The 21,704-nt window shown below is 33.4% G+C and overlaps 1 protein-coding gene across 8 annotated transcripts; it reads right to left on the minus strand.

Moving 5' to 3' along the window:
• Positions 1-872: 872 nt before the first annotated feature.
• Positions 873-21,389, minus strand: LOC126823885 (TRAF-type zinc finger domain-containing protein 1). 8 transcript variants are annotated; one of them, XM_050552937.2, is made up of 12 exons: positions 21,323-21,389; positions 20,111-20,204; positions 14,783-14,975; positions 14,051-14,483; positions 12,376-12,558; positions 9,982-10,049; positions 8,282-8,439; positions 7,198-7,354; positions 6,329-6,791; positions 5,903-6,008; positions 4,438-4,579; positions 873-2,586 (listed from the first exon to the last, which is right to left on the minus strand). In XM_050552937.2, the coding sequence occupies exons 2-12, from the start codon at positions 20,140-20,142 to the stop codon at positions 2,560-2,562; spliced, it is 1,962 nt and encodes a 653-aa protein (XP_050408894.1). In that variant the 5' UTR covers positions 20,143-20,204; positions 21,323-21,389; the 3' UTR covers positions 873-2,559. The 8 variants fall into 8 exon arrangements, with proteins under 8 accessions (XP_050408894.1, XP_050408893.1, XP_050408895.1 ...); XM_050552936.1 differs by having other exon boundaries at positions 21,327-21,375; XM_050552938.2 differs by having other exon boundaries at positions 21,319-21,337.
• Positions 21,390-21,704: the final 315 nt, after the last annotated feature.

Here is a 21,704-nt window from a genome sequence, read left to right on the forward strand (position 1 = left end):
AATGACTAGACAGCTGTCCTTGTCAGGCCATCCATCCTGCACCACTGACAAGGGGAAACCAAGTCGAAAAATCCCGTTAAACTTTCTCCGCCAACACCGAGATCGAACCCATGACCTCCTGGCTAGCGAGCCAGCGTCTTACTCACTGAGCCTCCATCACTCCACAAGCAGTTGGGATTTATAATCATCCAAAGAAGTAGTTCCATACTACATAATTACCCCTTTTCAGGAGGCCATAAATCACAGAGAAATCTTATTTACTATGCGATTTATGTTCATGCATAATTAGGATTCATTAAAATATCCCCCCCCCCCTCCCCACAAAAAAAAAAATTGTACCCTTAAACAGATTTATTCATGTGTTGTGTTCTTACTTTTTAGTTGTGTACTCAGGCATATGATGTTCAGGTTACAAGATATCATCCATGTCATGGGACTATGATGTATATATATATAGTCATGTGCATAACAGAGATGAGGGTGAGTCAGCACATACTTGCCATCATTCCAGTGGTCTTGATTAGGTTTTTAGTTTTATTACTTGTTCCCAGGAGTAACACCTTTGGATTACAGTAAGAATGGTTCTGAACAGTCCCATGATTATGCATTTATCCGTGGAGATGGAGGTGGTGACTTGACTTTCTCGCCCTCCCATTTCCACCATATGCTGGACTACCCTCTAAACAGGACAGGCTCTTCTGGTAAGTATCCTAGGAAACATTTGACTGTGAAATCACCTTTGTTGGAAGTGAACACGATACCGATACCCCTCGATAGTTCTGAACATGTTATATATCCTGTTATAACCTTGTAATGAAATGAAGATATAATTTTATATTAGACTGAACACTTATGGGACAAATATAAGAACATTTATACCAAATGAAAGAATAATTTTTATTTGCACATAATGTATTTGTACTGCACGAAACATAATATTTGGCTGTTAACCACAGTAATTTAAGAAAATTTATAAAAATGGATGTCTTTAAATTACATTTATAAAATATATTACAAGTTCCATTAAGATTACTCTTTTCTGGCTTAGTAATAAGGTTATCCAACAAGGCCCATAACTTTGTAAATTATAACCAAAATACTTAATTTTCAACAAGCCAAATACATCTATATGACAAGTATTATGTCCTCTTATGATTGGACCTTCTCATATACTGTCATTGTAGGAGTTAATTTTGCCACCGCAGTAGCAACCTCTGTGGTTCTTCTAGGCACGGTATATGATCAGGGTTAATAATTTAGACAAGCAATAATATTGAATTTTGAATACACAATTTGCGAAATATATGACATGAACATAAAATAAATTTTACTAATCGATATGTTAAAACCTTATTTTTTTTTTAACACAACAAAATTGGTAACTTAATATGTACACATACATAATATTTTAAATAATAATTAATAATATTTACAAATAAACAACTTATTTGTCTATGCACAATTGTATACGTTAAAAAGATGTGGAAAACAGATTGATCATTTGCATTATTAAAATATTAAACAAATACAAACAGTTGCAGATAGCAAGAGATTATTTCTATTTGGATACAATCTGTTTCAATCAGTTCAATGCCTACCTTTCAAATGATAATCTGTAAAAATGTGGGCTTTATCAATTAATTCTTTGTTGAAATATTGCCATTTGAAAAGCTATCTGGAAAGAAGGTGACTAGCATAAAAAGAAAAATGTTACAACAGGGTAATAGATAAATTAACCTGAAAAGGCATAATAGAAGATTGAAATAATTGATAATGGTTGCCCCTGGTTTCTTTACATTTAAAAACATTTTTTTTAGAAAATCTCAACAACCCTGTCAATCGTGATTTATTCATTAAGAAAGAAAAAACATGAACACAGCCTGACTATAATAAGATAAATTTAGAGGATAACACCCACAATGTAAACAAAAATATATACACTATTGCATTTGGCATAAATAATCACATTAACATACATAATGCCATTTTCTTCTTGATCATTTTAGTTAAAGCTCCAGTGCTTCAGAAGACTAAAAGTCAAATTCCATATTCAATTTGAACAAATATAAGGGCTTAAAAGTGTTTTCTACGGATAGTAATCTAATTCAAAACCTAGTACTAGATGATGCTCATTGGTAGAAACAAGTTATTTTCCAGTAGTTGAAAAATGTTCTGAGACAGTCTGGAATATTGTGTTTTTAAGTGATTTCATTCGTATCAACTAAATTTTCATTCTTCGCAGTGCCTTCATAGGGTGAGTCCATTTGTCTAATTCATTCACAAATTTCTTTATTATGCTCGACTTCCATTCTATTCTACTTTTGTTACAGATGAAATACTCCACTCGGGGTCACTTAAGCTTCTGTCATTGACATTGTTGGAGATATAAAATGAGATTATATATAAATCATTCCATTAAATCTTAGAATATCAGAATAATATTGAGACTAAACTAGAGACCCTCAAATGTAAAATTAGCAACAAGAAAAATACAGTTAATAATAAATACAAAATTCAACAGTAACACCACATAGAAAAACATTCCATTTAATGCTATCATCATCTTCTATTCTGGCTTTTCGATTTCTGAAATGATGAATAAAGAAATATAAATTCAAAATCCATGCCATTCAATTTGATAAATAATATAAACAATAAACGTACAGTTTAAACATTAAAGGGGTATTAGGTAGATTAAATAAGACCTGACAGTTCTCGCTATAATAGTTCAAATATAGATAATGAAAACAGAATATGCTAAAAATTTCAGTCAGATTGCTTCACTCTGAACTTAGATATTAGCGTTTCAATTTTAAGCTAACCTTGATAGTCATTACTATCATTGTTACCATAATAAACAAAGTCTTGATTATCAATTTTTACGATTATTTCATCGACAACAAAGCATATTCTAATCCACTACATAAAGCAGGCTAACAATAGCACTGAAAGTCAAGTATGGTCTTGATTAATTTATGTCTTAGATAATTAATAATTTAGATAACATTCAAGTATTAAAGAAAGACCTGCAATGGGCCAATTTAGCTCTTGCATAACGCATCTTTAACCTGTGAATGTCGAGGATCATCAAAATGACACTGATAATTATCGTTATTTACAATCTAATATCGAGTTACTCACTGTGCCAATCTGTAGCATGCCAAGGGCACGTAACCTTTCATTTTGGGTAAGCCGACGCATATCAAAATTTGTTTTCTGGTCACTAAAACAATTAAACTGATGTTTCCACCCTGGAATTCAATGCCACAATGACTGTAACATTCAAAGTCAGAGTCGTGCAAATCTTGGGTTGGACCCCCATGATGATCCCAAGCATCACCTGCATTCCATGCGGTAGCTATTGGTGCGTTTGGGCGTCACATGTAACTGGAAATGTTTCTTCTGTTAGGTTCTATAGTGACTTTTTTCGTAGTCATTTGCATATTTTAGTATTATGCCCCCAAAATCAAATATCCCCTACTTTTTTTCAATAGTATATTATAGCAAGAACGTCCTGCTCTTTATCTAAATCTTACATAATGCATCTTTAATGGCATACATTTACATTATCAACAAGCGGTTGCCATGCAAGCAAGATACGCCAACATTTTGCAAGAGATGGACAGAGAACGAGATAAAAAAATGTGATTTTTCATACAGGTTATGGTCTGATATGCTTGAATATCACAACAAACCACATATATTTTAAGTTTCATCGAAATCAGGTAAAAATTGTGACCTCTAGAGGGTCCATAACCTTGGTATTACATACTTTTAGACTATTTGCATATGATGAGCGATCATTTTGTCGGGCAGTTTTGGTCTGATTTTCAGAGAATTCAAACTCAACCATGATCAGGGTGTAACAGTGATAAATTTGAATGGTTTTTAAAATCGGATAAAAATAGAGATCTATAATCGAGGGTCCACAAGATAAAAATTTGATTTTTCGTACAATCGGGGGTCATAACCCAGGAAGTTACGGTCCAAAAGGAACCAAGATCTTTGGGTTATTAACATACATTTAAAGTTTCATCAAAATCAGATAAAAATTGTGACCTCTAGTGTCTCTAGAACGTCCAAAAGCTAAAAATGTGATTTATTGTACAATCAGGGGCCATAATCCATGAAGTTATGGTCTGATACATGACAATATCGAAAAGAACTGAGATCTTTTGGATATAAACCTACATTTCAAGTTTCATCAAAAACGGATAAAAATTGTGACCTGTAAAATGTTCACATACAAAATGTGAACAAGGGACGGACAAACAGGAACCACGACCATATACGTCCATATGAAAATGTGGGCATACAAAAATCTAATCAAAAATATATAGTATCAACTGTTCAGTGAAACCAACCAGGCAAGAAAACCAGTGCCTTCATTAACAACACCACTGCTGGATCTTGTTGGTGCTTTGTGAATATGCTTACCGTCGTGGTTTTAGATTTTGGCTGAGAAGCACCAGCTTTATGGTCAGCATTTAATAGATGAGTAGATCTTTGTCTAGTTTGGACTGAACTCTCACCATTGCTTTCTCTATTGTCATCAACAAAATTCCTTGTATTAGTAGATCTAAGATAATAAATTACATGTCATAATTCTATATAGTTTATATTACAAATGTCTGTGTGGGAGTTTGGTGTTTATCTTGTGGGTTTCTGGTAACTGTCCAGACATCAGATCACACAGTGGTATAAAATGGGGGAGAGCAAGGAGAGAGACTGATTTCCCTGATTTTTCAAAAGTGGCACCTTCTCAAGAGTTTTGTAAATCATTAATTAAAATATTTTTATTTTATTATATGGATTTGGAAACAATTTCTGGACTCACCCACATTTTGCAAGAGATAGATAGTGAACAAACTAAAAACAAAAGCGATTTTTTGTACAATCAGGGGCCATAATCATAGAAGTTATGGTCTGAAATGTGCAAATATCGAAAGGGACTGAAATCTTTGGGATATAAAGATATATTTTAAGTTTCATCAAAATCAGATAAAAATGGGCAAATATCGAAAGGAACCAAGATCTTTGGGTTATAAACACGTATTTCAAGTTTCAACAAACTCGGATCAAAATTGTGACCTCTAGAAGGTCCACAACCTTGATAAACCATATTTTTACACTATTTCCATACGAGGGGCGGCCATTTTGTCTGGCAGTTTTAGTCTGATTTTAACAAAATTCGAACTCAACCAACATTGCGGTATAACGGTGATATATTCGAACGTTTTTTTTAAATTGGATAATAATTGTGACCTCTAGAGGGACCACAAGCTAAATACATGATTTTTCGTACAATCAGAGGCCATAATTCATGAAGTTACGATCCGATCTGCGCGAATATCGAAAAGAACCAAGATCTTGGGTTATAAACATGCATATCAAGTTTCATCAAAATCAGATGGAAAATTGTGACCTCTAGAGTATCCACAAGTTAAATCAAAAGGAACCAAGATCTTTGGGAAATAGACCTATATTTCAAGTTTGATCAAAATCGGATAAAAATTATTACCTGTAGAGTGTCCACAACCAAATTGTGGACAGACGGATATTTGACGGACAGGGGCTACAGCATAATAAGTCCACATGAAAATGTGGGCGTATAAAAAGGCATGCTCTCAATCCCTCGAAAAGATATCAGTTGAGTACATTCCGGATGACAAGGTACAATGTATGCAGCAACTAAATAAGTCTAAATAATTTACCAGTGGAAACGACAGATATTATGATCTAAAGGACATGCGTTGGACCATTTGCCCTGCCCTTGCAATCACAGCCCCTTCATATATACGCCTTAGAATTTATAATCAGGAAAATATTATCCCAATAAAATTCATAACTACCTTATCAGAAAACAAGAGCCAAATTGAATGCATAAAATATTAAATATTACCTTTTATTAGGAGTTTTCCTTGAAGCTTCTTTATCTTTTTTCTCTATTTCCTGATAAACCTTTTTAGCAGATACAGAGGTTTTATTCCTTCTCTCTCCTTGAGCACCTACAACACAAAATTACTATGAATTACATATGAATTTATTTTTGAAATTTAAATTATATTCAATGTACATCTACATCTACTATATATCATAGACAGTACATCATATTTGTTTCAAGTGCATAATTTCTCGATTTGTTCAATGTTCATTCAAAGCATCTAAAATGTCAATATAATAGAAATGCCATGAAATACAGTCAACCACTTCTCTTACATGAACAAGTTATTTCTATATTTGTCATGGTTCATTGTGAAGATAAAAAAGAGAAAAAGTTAGGCCTTTATTCAAAACAATTTTGTGATTTCTAGATTAAAGTACTTACCTGCTCCCCCACTTGCACCGGATTCCAAATTTCTTGTACCAACATTTCTACTGGATAATCCAAAAGGCTGGTCTGGATCATCTTTTAATAAGTTTTCTAATGTTTTTTGTGGTTCAGATGTTTTATGTTTAGAAACAGACGTCCGTCTAACTTCTGGTGTTGCATTCATTCTTTTATTGCTACTGGACATTAGATATGATTGATGTGAATGTCCATTAGAGGGTTTATTCATATCGTAGTTAAAACGAGAAAATTGTTCACTAAGTTCGTTGTTATTTTGTAAAGTTTCGTAATCACCGAGATCAGATGGTGCCCCCTGGCGTCTTCTAGATCTGGAGCTATTAAAGTTGTCGTTTCCTAGATAATTAGCGGTATGTGATGTGTTTTTTCTTAGTTTAGGTTTATAGGTACTAACAGGTGTTTGAACTCTAGGTGTAACGGTTGTATTAGCATCACATATGGACTGAAAAATACAAAAATATAATAACTATGCATGTAAATTGTAAATCAAAATATTTCATAAATTTAATCTTCAATTTATGGGCAGCTATAATTTAAAAATCTGCAGTTAGGAATAGAGAAAGAAAAATTATAAATCATCCAACCTAAATTATACAAAAGTCAAAGTTAATCCTACAAGGAGAGTCACATTCAAATGCTGCCGACTTATTTCCTTTCTTATACAAATCTGGAAGTGTTGAAAAGATATAGTATATATGCCTGGTTCTAACCTAGTTACGTGTATGACAGTTGCCATGACAATAGAGAAACTTATAAAAACATATCAAAATCAATCATTTTACTAAAAAGAAAATCATGAGAAAGACTGGACAGGCAGTTGATTACAGTGTTGAATATTATGTACCTACCTGATGAATAACCAACATTTCTGAAGGAAACAGATCAGTACAGAATTCACATGGTAACATAACATCATCACCATAAACATCATCATCGTAAACATTAGCATTAATTATAGTATTCTCAACGCTCTCTACTTCTGGTTCATGTATTACTGGAGATTGCCTGTAAAAAAATACAGGATATTGTTTAGCAAAAGATAAACCAGTAAATCTACACAAAGAGACTTTTAAAATCACTTATAGTGTAGAAGATTCAACAATCCTAAAATTTTATAATTAGAAACCAAATTTGAATACTGATCATTCTCTAAGACAGGTGAGAGCCTAAATACTAGGCTAAAGCATGCTATTGTAAACATAATTTTAATTGAAAATACTGCTAACTTTTCGGGTACCACTAGATGACCTAATTAACAGCAACTTGATTAAAATCAGTTGTTTTTCTTTATTTTCTATATTCTGTTTTTATAGTTTACTTGATTAAATTTTACTTAACAAGTACCAATAGTGCTGGGTATTACCACTGCAGTCATGATGTGATACGTATTGCGATTCATGTGCTACAATACGATTCATAACCAGGTCAATATTTACAAAGAAAACAACAGGATAAATGAATAATTGATATTTTTAGTATTGCTGATGTCAAAGAAATAGAAGTGTTTTATATCACAATATTGATGTGAATCAAAATAAGGACCAAAATAATTCAAGGGTGTTTTTTTTTGTAATTAAGAGTGATAGGTTACTTACTAAAGTCACAAAAAAACATAAAAAATGATCCGCAATACATTGATTCAGAGTCTCGCGATTTGATACTCAAATCGTGAGAAATTTAATCATGATACATCGATTCAACAAGTTTAACGTCCACTCAACACAAACTAGGTCATTTTGGGACTAACTTATGGTTCAATTTTATTTCAATAATTCGCTTGCATGCAGTGGTCTTTAGCAGTGGGATGAAACCGAAGGACCCAGAAAACCCCCACGTTCAAGCGGTAATCAAAACCATACCACTTGATTCAATGACACCTTCTGATCCAACGCGCACGTGTTAACCATTCGGCCAACTATAAGTCTAACATACCATTGTTCTGTGTCGTGTAAGTTGTTAATAACAGGTATAAAAGCTGTAGATCGATGAACTTCAGTTGGAACTTCATTGTTTCTACTTTCTGAAGAATGAGTAGTTATAGCAGGATTTATACTAGACCATTCGCCAGATATCATCATTTCACATCCACTCTATAATAAATAAATATACCATCATTTCACAACCACTCTAATAATAAATATATACCATCATTTCAAAACTACTCTATAATAAATATACCATCATTTCACAACCACTCTAATAATAAGATATACCATCATATTACATCCACTCTATAATGAATAAATATACCATCATTTCGCAACCACTCTAATAATAAATATATACCATCTTATCACATCCACTCAACAGGGCTAGAAATGTTTGTAAAATTTTATATGTCACCTGGTGACATTTCAGGATTTAATATCATTTTATTAGATAAAATAACATTAACAATTTAACACACTCTAACAATATGAATGCCAACAAATATAACTGTAACAGTGTAGGTCAGTTGAATTTTTACCACTGATAAATTTCATGTCTTATAAAAATTATTTTCACTTGTTGGCAACACCATGGATAAAAAAAAACAGTTTTATTTATTGTACACCAAAAAAAATAAATATAAAAAAATACAGACATAACATCCAGTCCCAAATAAACAGAACAGAATCTTGTATACTGTTCAGTAGTCTGGTTAATTAAATATATTATTCCACACATAGTTGTAGGAATGACAGTCGAAGAGTGAGTGACAAGGATTAGACCTGCATTACAAACACAACTTATTTCATAAGCTTTATAAATTTCAGGAGCAATACTAGTTGAGCAAGTCTAGTGATTAAAAATAGAAACATGAAAACCATTCTCAGAGATTGTAAAACATTGACAGCAAAATAAAACAATCTTTTTTTTTCTGAGATTGTAAAAAAATCTATAGAAATTTTCCTTGGTTTTCAAAGACAAGTAGATTTCCTTTTCAAAATTAACTGGATTCGACAAGCAAACAACTTGTGGATAAATCAACACTGTTACAACTATATTAAGAGTACTGGGCTAGTACTGGCTACCTTGACATCTTTAAATAAAGTCAGGTGTAAAACATAAACTTTAAGTTTCCCACAATATACATTGTAACTGGACTCGGATGGTCTTCAATAGAGAGCTATTCTAACTAAACAGGGTAACTGGTATTTACAGAGTGAACCATCCACAAATCACATACCAATTGAAATGGGGGTTAACGTCCTACTGTTCTGCTCCAACTAGGCTGATGAAGACAGGCATCAGGGTGCTATGAGGGAAATTTTGCCCGGACAGCGGCAATGTGGCCTACTCTTATTTTGAATCCTAAATGTCAAGGGTTCTTTAACGTGCACGCTAATATGTACACTGCACCTCAGTTTTTTATACCATCCAAACGACTATACGTTTTTCCTTGCCAGGCCCTCCATAATAAACCAATGACAAGGGGGAACCATGCTGGAAAATCCTAATGAACTTTCTCGGCCAACACAGGGATCGAACACAGTACCTCCAGGTTAGAGAACCAACGTTTCTACTCACTGAGCCACAATGGTTCCCAAATCACATACCAGGCTTGAAGAGAAAGCCAGAAATCGGACCATATGATTTATTGCCATTAAATATAAATGATGAGAGTATTGATAATAATCTTATTAACCAACCTGATGTTGAATAATATCAGTAGGAGGGAATAGATCACCACAAAATTCACATGGTAACTGATCTTCAGCTAAAATCAAAATTTTATCAAGATTTTAAATATATGTAAAAATATACTGTTCTCAATTTAGTAGGGGAGAAAGAAAACAGATGGAGGTTTGTCAGGCCACATATATGCCCAACTCAAGCAAAGCTGGCTATACAAATTCTAAAATCATTGTCAATAACTACCACACAGTAAGTGGTAACAAATATATTATAAACTCTGTGCTATGCTTTAAAAGTAAAAATATAAAACCGCCACAGTTTATTAAGTAAGTTATAATCATGGTTAAAGATGCATTATGTAAGATTTAGATAAAGAGCTGGACGTTCTTGCTATTATAGTTCAAACTTAAATATATAAATGAAGATAGGTTGCCAGGCAACGAAACATACACCCACAGCAGCTAAATCGTCCGGGCAGTCAACAAATGTTGTCGCATATTTTTACTTCTTTCGGTAATGAAACATTTATAATACACTCATGAAGTAATTATCAGAAAACCATAAGAATTTGTTTGGTTTTTAATATCATGGATTTAGGTGTTCAAGTCATAAAAATTCATTGAAAATCAATATACTTGTTCGTCTCAAGCTCTTAAACTCTGTGGCCATAACTCTGGCAGTAGGCCTAATTATCGAAAATCGCTGAAAATGAATAGACTTCTTTGTCTTGACCTTAAACACTGTGTATAAATTTAAATTCAATCAGATATTAACTTTAGCCTCTAGAGCATCCACAAGATTTTTCAAAGTGATCAAGGGCCATAACTCTGGCAGTAATTATCTGAAATCGTTAAAAATCCATAGGATTCATCGTCTCATGACCTTAAACACTGTGTATAAATTTAAAGTCAATCGAATATTAACTTTGACCTGTAGAGCGTCCACAAGATTTTTTGAAGTGATCAAGGGCCATAACTCTGGCAGTAATTATCGGAAATCGCTTAAAATCACTAGACTTCTTCGTCTCATGACCTTAAACACTGTGTATCAATCTGAAGTCAATCGGATATTAACTTTGGCCTGTAGAGCATCCACAAGATTTTTCAAAGTGATCAAGGGCCATAACTCTGGCAGTAATTATTGGAAATCGCTGAAAATCAATAGGCTTCTTCGCTTCATGACCTTAAACACTGTGTATAAATTTAAAGTCAATCGGATATTAACTTTGGCCTTTAGAGCGTCCACAAGATTTTTTGAAGTGATCAAGGGCCATAACTCTGGCAGTAATTATCGGAAATAGCTGAAAATCAATAGGCTTCTTCGTATCATGACCTTAAACACTGTGTATAAATTTAACGTCAATTGGATATTAACTTTGACCTCTAGAGCGTTCACAAGATTTTTTGAAGTGATAAAGGGCCATAACTCTGGCAGTAATTATCGAAAATCGCTGAAAATCAATAGGCTTCTTCGCTTCATGACCTTAAACACTGTGTATAATTTAAAGTCAATCGGATATTAACTTTAGCCTCTAGAGCGTCAACAAGATTTTTTGAAGTGATCAAGGGCCATAACTCTGGCAGTAATTATCGGAAATCGCTGAAAATCAATAGGCTTCTTCGCTTCATGACTTTAAACACTGTGTATAAATTTAAAGTCAATCGGATATTAACTTTAGCCTCTAGAGCGTCCACAAGATTTTTTGAAGTAATCAAGGGCCATAACTCTGGGAGTAATTATCTGAAATCACTGAAAATCAATAGGATTCTTCGTTTCATGGCCTTAAACACTGTATATAAATTTAAAGTCAATCGGATATTAACTTTAGCCTCTAGAGCGTCCACAAGCAATTGTGGACGCCGGACCGACGGACGGACGGGGGCGATAACAATATACGACCACATTTCAATGTGGGCGTATAAAAAATGAATATATTGAAAATTTCATTCAAATTACTTTATTCTGAGCGAAGTTATGACTGATTGAAGATATAGCATAGATCGTTTATTATTGTAGCAATGGTACTTGACAACCAAGACTAAGCCTTGATTGTCAATTTTATCATCAAATTTTTAAATCTCACGGATGTTTAAATCCATTTATATCTCGGCGATCCAATGGTCTACAGAGTTGATTATTGGCTTGTTATGTTAATAAACATCTAAATAATGATTTGAAGCCAAAAAAAGAAAGACGTGCAATAGACAGATTTAGCTCTTACATAATGCATCTTAATACAAACTACATGTTCGTAATCTTCAATTTTCTGGGTATTTTGATACACACCGTTCAAAAAAATTTGGTTCAAGGGTTAGGAAATGAAAAATACTACATGTATAATAATATCTATTCTAAAAACTATATTCTAGAACTACTACAGCATGCCATGACAATATTAAGTCACTGACCATAATATCGGTTGATATTAGAATTACTTCCAGACTCTTCTGTGCCTGATAGTACTGGTGGATTACTTTGTTTCTGAATGGTTTCCACATACTGGGTAAGATCATCTGTAGGGGTTTGTGAGGCACTAAGTAACTGTGACAGCATACTGTCATAATTTGTATTAGGAGGACTATTTGACAACTCTAAATATAAATAATAAAAAAAATTTCAAAGTTTGAATTTTTAAAAATGAGTTCTCATTAGGTAAAGGTTGTGAGAACATGGAGAGAATTAAGCGTCCAGTAGACTCAGTGATCAAACAGTGGAAAACGATGTTGGCAGAGGATAATCCAAGAATTTACTTAGGCTTTGATATTTATGGTAAAGGGACAGCAACTAACGACAAATACAAGCTGAAATGGACTCGATCAATTCAAGTTATAAAAATAAATTATCATGGCAAAGGGAAGTTGTTTTCCGCCAGTTCCGATTAAAATGTTTTGAGAGAGAGAGAGAAATGTGGTTTAACATCCACTCGACACAAATTAGATAATTCCCGGACTAACATATAGTTCAATTTTATTTCAATAATTCACTTGTGCATAGGGGGTCTTTAGCAGTGGGAGGAAACCGGAGTACCCGGACAAAACCCCCGCGGTTGGGCAGGTGACCCTACTCCCTGTCACATACAACCGGGGAATTGAAACCATGTCAGCTAACTCAATGACAGACCCTATGATACAACACGCATGCTCTAACCATTCGGCCATCCAACGCCCCCATGTTATGAGAGTGATTTGAAGCAAACTCTTGATAGATAAATTAGTATGAATATGTTTTTAGTGCAAATATATAATCAACAAAAATTGTTAGCTATGTGAACTTTCTAAAATATTGGATGAGACATCAGGTGTTCAAGAATGAGAAAGCACATACTGCATAGGGTATAACATACACCGCTACTTAAAACTCATTGGAGCGAAGATGTGAGTAAGAAATATGCCAAGTTTTAGTTTTCAAAAAATCAATTCACTTTATTGTATCATATTTAGTCTTAATACCAGATGTCAACTATTGGATAACTATTGATTTACTACTCTAACTAACAAATTTTTTTTTTTTATTAAATTTCAAACTATAATAAAGATCAGTTAGAATATTAAAACACTGCACTTTACAAAATAAAACATGTACAGCAAAGCTTAGTATACACAAGGCAAATATTATACACTTTCAAACAGTCTCTGGTGATGAAAACATAAATAGATTGGAGCTTATAGCATGGAAAATCTGTTACATAAAATAATTAAGTTCAGGATAATTATTATGTAAAAAGTCTATCACTATCTTCATATTACTAAAAACGTTATAGTCAAACGAAATGAAATGAAATGGGGTTTAACGTCCTACTGTTTTGCTCCGAAACGTTATAATCAAATTCAGGGGCAAATAACTCACTTCTCAATCGGTTTGTAAATATACTAAAGGCTGCTGCTTTACCGTATTCTTCATAAGATTAGGCACACTAGTTTTTACCAAATACTGAAAATTTAATTCTATCTTGATCCATGCCATCAATGGATAAACAGACAAATTAATTCTACAGAGCACTATGCCTTAGGAGACTATTTTATTCAGCACACAATAATTTAGCAAACAAATGAACTAATATATGTATGTAATACTTATACAAACCATTCTGTCTGTTGACTTCAGATTTTCTGTTTGTTGTATTTTTACGTGTTCTATCAGACGTATTATTTCTTAATCTGTCTCCACGTCTGCCAAAACTTGAAGCACCCACAAATTGGTTATCTGAACCAATCTGTACGAAAGATGGCACCTCAGCATCATCTAAGAATCTATGAATTTCATCGAAAGAGAAAGGATCGTTAAAGTCTGTCATGCGAGTAAGATAGGCGGGTGCCGCAGGCGGAGGTTTAGGTGTTGGGTATTGACATCCACTTTCTAAATGTAGAGTAAAATCTTTAATCATGATGTACTGATCACATGATGCACACGGTTCTGTCCTTGTTCCGCAGTAACTTTCGTGATCTGGTAAATCACACTGAGGCATCTGTAGTTCACAGAAGGCACAATTTTTAGGCTTGCTCATACATTCGCTTTCCTAAAATTTTGCAAATAGAAAAAAAGATAGCTGCATATATCATAGTTTAAATTTACACAGAAAAATAAAATGAAAGATTCAATGAAAACATAACTGACAGCACTTGCTGCAGTGTTAGAATTCCCAGTTTTCTTCCATCAAAATTTTCGTTGATAAAAATAATTTTAGATTGCATATTATGTCAATCCCTTAACAAAACATGTTCTGCTAACTACATTAATGTAACATTCCCAATTACAGCATGGGATGATAATTAAGTTTAAAAATTTGGTACATTAAGTTTAAATTAATTCACCTACCTTATGATGCTCTAATTTATTTTTTTCTACTTTCATTTTACAGAGATCACAACCAATCTCTGCATGAAAACTTTCAAAATGTTCTTCTTCTTCTGATCTTGGAACAGGCTCATTACATTTCTTACATAAAATAATATGTCTCTTACAGTGCATTTCATGCATAACAAAGTTGGTGGAAGCAATATTTTTCTTGCTGAAAAAGACAACAAAGGTACAGTATAAAAATTAAATTTTAAGTTCTGAATGAATTAAAAAAAAACCCAAACAAATAGGCCCTACTAAGCATTACAACCCAAGATAGTAGTAGCTCTGATCAAATCTCTTCTAACTTTGCCACATACACAGCCGTTGTTGTTTGTATTTTAGAGGAGAGCTGAAAAAAGCTCCTCTTAATGAACAAATTGAAAAAATTGCTCCTCTAAAAAAGCTCTCCCAGTTTCGCAGGGCTCTATAAAAGTTGAGTGTGCCTGCGCACACACTTGGAAATGTGCCTGCAGGGTCATACTGAAACACAGGGATGTAGCCAGGATTTGGTGAGTGGTGTAAAAATATATTTGGCAAGCGGAGCGAGGCAAAAATTTTTTGGGAGGGGGGCGTGGTCTTTTATGAAAATTAAACCCTTCTTGGTGTATTTTCAGAGCATCTGCTGCCTTTCGTATTTGGTTCAGTGCAAATCAAATTTCCATTTATATATTCAAATTTTACCAAATTCACTTAATTCTCATCAATGATACAGGGACCTAAAAACTTTTTGACACCACCCGACCGAACATAAAATTTTCCCGCCCCACTCTGTTTCTCTGGATAGATAAGTTGAGGACCTTTCGGTATTTGTTGTTTTGTTGGGTTTTTTTCAAATATTACTTTATTACTTTGAGATTAAAAATTAAAACGATTCTTAAGTTGAGGACCTTTCGGTATTTGTTGTTTTGTTGGTTTTTTTTCAAATATTACTTTATTACTTTGAGATTAAAAATTAAAACGATTCTTAAAACGGTGTTTGTGTTTTATAATTTTATTTGAGTACAACGAATTATGACAACAGGTAGATATTGATAATTAAAACATGTTGTATTATTTGACTTGTTTGTAAAGTTGTTGTACGTGTCTCACGAATATTATTATTATTACGATGGAATGAGAATCAGGTCAGGCAGAAACTGAGAAAGCTCTCATCGTCCTCCTAGTCCTACTCTCGGGCCGTAGCAAATCCACGGTCAACACAGGTAAGAAATAAAATAAGAAACATCGTGAAAATTTGCAGGCACGTGTTGGACAATTGCGACATTCAAACCTTTAACATTGGAGTGCCGTAAATTGGACTGGGTGACCTATTTACGGCAATATAAAGACCGTAGAATAATTGTAAAATGAATATACCTAGGCCTACACATCTTCTAAGTATAAATAAACAAAATACCAATACATCTTTCTTTAAACTAATTTGGGATGATAGGGTCTACTACGGCACACAAAATTAAATTATGCCGTGACAGACATGGTTTGCGTACGTCGGCTTTTACCATGGCTTTGCCGTTTAATTGCCGTGGTAAATTTCGAGCGCCAAGTTTTTTAAAGCAAATGTGCCTGCGCACGCCGTGCGCATGTGCACGGAAATATCGATGCCTGCAGTTTCGATAAGAAGAATGATTTAGAAATTAAGGAGAGTTATGAGAGTGATTAGTTGTGTGTATGGGAAATGGCTCTGAAGATTTATTAAGGGTTGCAAACAGTGGGAAACTTTCCGGAATTTTAAAATCTATTTTTAGAACTGAAAAATAATAAAATTATAATTATTTACTGGAATTTCCTTTTTCTTTTTTACTTTCATCTATATAAACTATAAAACTTATTTGGTCAGGTACAAAACTCGGAAAACTCGGATAGTTCGGAAAATATTTTCCGACTTTTCCCCTCTCCGAGTTTTATGAATTGGCTCGATTGAAAACACAAAACTCGGAAAACTCGGAAAAAATTGTCCGAGTTTTTGTTTCAAACTGAAAAGTCGGAAAATATTTTCCGAGTTTTCTATTCAAACAAAAAAGTCGGACAATTTTTTCCGACCTTTCCGAGTTTTGTGTTTTCAATCGAGTCAAATCATAAAGCTCGGAAAGAGAAAAAGTTGGAAAATTATCAAAAATATTATTTTTTTTAAATTGCCGAAAGTAGTTGTAGTAATACATCTATTTAATAAGTTGGACATAATCTGTAACTTTTCAGTTATATTTTAACCAAAATAATGCAATATGGCAGTTATAATAGAATATCCGAGTTTTCCGAGTTTTGTATTTTGGCCTATACGAAAACACAAAACTCAGAAAACTTGGAAAGTGGTCAAAAGGTATCAAAATAAAATATTTTTCATTGGATATGGTGTGTAAGGGTTGTAATATGTACAAAGGAACTCAACTCGCCTTTACGGAGATAACTTGGGTGAGATCGAAAACTTGGACATCCAAAAGATGAAATGATTTATACGAGGTGTGTATATAATTTCGATTTGACACATGGCCCAGAGGCCGAACCTGCCCCGTTCTCCCATACTATATACGTCGTGTCGAGAATAGGCCTACCTAACTTTTAGAAATAAAATTAGCGAAAGGAGTAACACATCTATTTAATAAGTTGGACATGATCTATAACCTTTTCAGTTAGATTTTAACCAAAATACTGCAATATGGCAGTTATAATTAAATATCTGAGTTTTCTGAGTTTTGTATTTTCGTATAGGCCAAAATACAAAACTCGGAAAACTCGGATATTTAATTATAACTGCCATATTGCATTATTTTGGTTAAAATCTAACTGATAAGGTTATAGATCATGTCCAAATTATTAAATAGATGTGTTACTATCACTTAATTAACCAATTTAGATATTCTCGACACGTAGTAGGCCTACTGCCTGTGATGTCTGTCTCGATGCAACAAAAACTTGAGTGGGCTACACTAAATAACAAGTTATTCCCGTTAAGGAGACATCCGCTGTATAATAATCATAATTATCCAATGAAAAATATTTTATTTTGATATCTTTTTGCCACTTTCCGAGTTTTCCGAGTTTTGTATTTTCGTATAGGCCAAAATACAAAACTTGGAAAACTCGGATATTTAATTATAACTGCCATAGTTATAGTTTTGTGTTTTCAATCAAGCCAATTCATAAAACTCGGAGAGGGGAAAAGTCGGAAAATATTTTCCGAGTTTTCCGAGCTTTCCGAGTTTTGTACCTGACCAACTTATTTAACCATGTTAGTTGTGTTCTAAATGGTAAAACTAACGAGATAAATTTATGTAAATTCTGCTCTCAAAGGTATACAAAAAAATGCCAGTGTTGGGAATTTTCAAATCTATTTTTAGAACTGGAAAGTACTAAAATTATAATTAGTTACTTGAATTTCATATTTTCTCTTTCATTTTCATCTAAATAAACTATTAAAGAACAATATTGGTGCCAGTCATTGTCACATATGTGATAGAACCAATCTGATTAACATACAGATCTATATTTCGTTTCGTTTTTTTATACTTTCGATGGCCTACACTACATGAAGATCTGACAAGTTATAGCGATAGGTCACGTCAGGGGTCAAAAGACCGACTTATGACCTATGACGTCAGACATTTGATTAACCAATCAGCATAGATGTTACTAGTGGATTACCCACAGTTCCGTGAAAAACACGCTTAAAGCTTGCCGTAACAGACCGTTTCATTGGCCTATCCCTGACACCATTCAGAACACGAGTTAAATAACAACTCTTCCAGATCCAAGTGTAGTAAAGACAAGTGAAACGAAATTTTGAACTATAAAAACGAAACGAAATAGGATCTGTGTTTTAACCAGATTGGTGTTAGAGCTGGTTAAACACATTCCAAATATAATTTTAACAGAGAGATCATTGCTACGATAGCTGAGTGATACAGGTTTCCTGAATCGAAAGTGACGAACGCCAAAGGAAAACATGGGTCATCTCTCTGTATAACTGACTGATGTGACGAGTGATAACGGATATACGGGTGAATTTCTGCTCACTAATAATTCCTTCGAAGACCAAAAGTTGTTGTGTGAGATTGTGAGACGATATCTGACAATTCATAAAAAGAATTGACTGCCACTAGATAAGAGAACACAAAAGAAAAACAGAAAAAGTCTGTGCATTACCATGTTTTTATAAGGTATATAATGAACATAAACAAGGGAACGTGCAGACTATTTCTATTTTTCTCGTGTTCTCTTATCTAATGACATTCAATTACTTTATTGAATTGTCAGGTATCCTCTTACAGTCATCCCATATAACATGATATTCATGAGGATTAATCTGAACCTGAAATCTCCCTTTTATCCACCGATGATGATGTAGATAATGATTTTGAAGATGATGAAATGGCAGAATTACCTAACTTTGAGCATTAATTATAGAATGTGTAACCTGTGTATGAACAATTTAACAGAACTATCTCATTATTAGTTATTAGATTTTAGTATATATGACATATCAGATAATATGTTTTGTATCTTTTAGTTATTAAAATATTACTGTCACTTGCAACTCATTAATAGTGACACAGGTTTCAATTTATGACACCAAATTGAAAATTCCCAAAATTCCCGGGAAATTTACCCTGTTTGAAAATTCCAGGGAATTTTGCAACCTACTGAAGAACAATAACAGTATGTTAGGTGGTCATTCCTGGATTCATAAATGGTAATAAACCCCCAATGACTTTGTAAAGGAGAGCCATTTTCAATTTTAAGGAGAGCGAGAAAAACCTCCCCTCGGTCGACATTCAGGTGAGCGGCAGGCGCTTGAGAGCGATCGCTCGTCTTAAAAAACAATGACTGCATACATGTAACTGACAGATGCCAATATGAGTTTTCTTTAATGTTACAAAAAGTAAGAATACATATAGGAACATTCCAGAATTAAATCGTATCAAAGCAACAATGGAATCGAAACTTTAAACAAAATCAATTACTCTTGTTTCAATCTTTTATACATCACAATTCTACTCATAATGGTAGCAGTACTATGACTGAGGTTAACAGAACTGTGACAAAATCCATTTTTGTGTTATTAGATTACAATTCTGTCAATTCTCAACATTCCGTATTCACACTCAAATACTCCTAACTTATGTGCAGTACAATTTTCACATGTAACATGTAGGTGAAAGAGATATATACTTTAATATGTTCAAAAAGTTTGACAAGCACCATGTTGCTCAACAACACTATCATATCACATGGATACAAAAACAATCCCAATTAATCTTATCTTGATTTTGCCATTATAAAATATCTCTTTCAAAAAGAATTAATTACCAATTATTGCAATACTGTTCATCTTCAGACATCTTAGGTTTTTTTTTCACCTTGTTCTAGTATATAACTGCTACCTCCTTGTTCTTTAAACACTCTGAAAAATCAAACATAAGCATGGGTAAACTAGTTGTTCGCAAATTAGTGGTGATCTAGGCCTACTTCGAGGTTGTATTAGAATCTGTCCATCAATTTGCGTTAAAGTAGCTACATCTCTAACTCAATATCATCCAAAGTCTTGGACATTGAAAACATGTACTATTTGTCAATTTAAATCAACATTGATGTTGTGATCTTACCAGGAAAAGATGGGCTTCTGATATCCAACATTTAAGACACAATAAACATTTTACCATTGGTACACGAATCGTGTACCATAATGCATTTCAGTGCTATTTGTAACAAGAGACCCGAAGAATGAGGCTAGACACATTCCACAAGTCATGTCAAACGGTGACCACATTTTCTCATCTGGAGAGTACCGGTATGCGCAATAAATGCTATCAGACTGGACTGGAATAACCAGACGCTATAAATTAGCATTCGATTGAGACTTCTGGCGTAGTTCGCCAAACATAACTGATTAGAAATTAGATTAAAAACAGAAACGATTGAATGTTAATCAGTTTATATACATTCGTATTACATCATTATGTTGCGACCCATTTGTCACTTGTGTCAATTTCTAGCTCCTTTAACAACATACATTATCGGTACTTTACCCGAGGTTATATTACACCGATGTTCATTTTATAGCCTGAATGAGTGATGAACAGATCTAGCCCTAAATTATAGGAAAAATTCAGTTTACTAATATTTGCTTGAATATGATCGACTACACTAGATCTCGATGTCGGGTAGTCATCCCATGATTTCTTAATTTCAAATTGAAAGACACCTTGGTATATTTCAGCAATATTGCTTGATTTGTCCACCATCTAAAATTACAAAATTTTCTTTACCAGTATGCAAATAAGTCATACCAGAATTAAACAAAATTGACAAGTCATTATTATATCCTGTCTACTTTCAGTTTCGGAAAATTCCCCTAAAAAATTTCTTTAACTTTTTGGACAAATATTCTTAACAAATTACAACAAAAATACAGTAATTTTGTTTATCATTATTAATATTTGTTTCGGAAAGAGTTTAATAATCTAGGTTATAGATCTCCAAGAAGAGTAGGCCTACCAACAAATAAAACTAAATACCAACAAACATTTAATATTGACATGACAGCCAGCATAACTTCCTGTTAATCAGGAGATATCAACCAATTTCATATAAAACAATTCTATTGGTTGATATTTCACTATTAGTCTAAGCTTGCTATTGATTGGTACCGACTAAAGAAGAACAGATAACTGATTTGTACTTCCTGTGGAATTCACGTGTATTCAGAATTTTAAGATTTTATTTTTTATTCAAAATAAATAGCAAAAAATCAAACAGCTTGTATGGCATCCCCAAACTTGAATGATGCCCAGTTAAAACTGGTGACAGACTTAGAGCTGGAGATGATGGCTGATATGTATAATAGGTATAAAAACAACAAAAATAGTTTTGCGTGGACTACTTTCGGTTTAGCATTGACATT

This window comes from Patella vulgata, chromosome 6 (assembly GCF_932274485.2).
Source record: "Patella vulgata chromosome 6, xgPatVulg1.2, whole genome shotgun sequence".
Taxonomy (NCBI): Eukaryota; Metazoa; Mollusca; class Gastropoda; family Patellidae; genus Patella; species Patella vulgata.

What these genes read in the sequence shown, in the direction of transcription:
- LOC126823885 (XM_050552934.2), bottom strand. Translation starts at nt 19,633, where the DNA reads ATGCAGTCATTGTTTTTTAAGACGAGCGATCGCTCTCAAGCGCCTGCC. An exon ending in AAATGTTGGTTATTCATCAG is followed by an intron (nt 6,792 to 7,197) that starts GTAGGTACATAA and finishes TGTATTTTTCAG; the next exon opens with TCCATATGTGATGCTAATAC. An exon ending in CGGTGCAAGTGGGGGAGCAG is followed by an intron (nt 6,009 to 6,328) that starts GTAAGTACTTTA and finishes TTTGTGTTGTAG; the next exon opens with GTGCTCAAGGAGAGAGAAGG.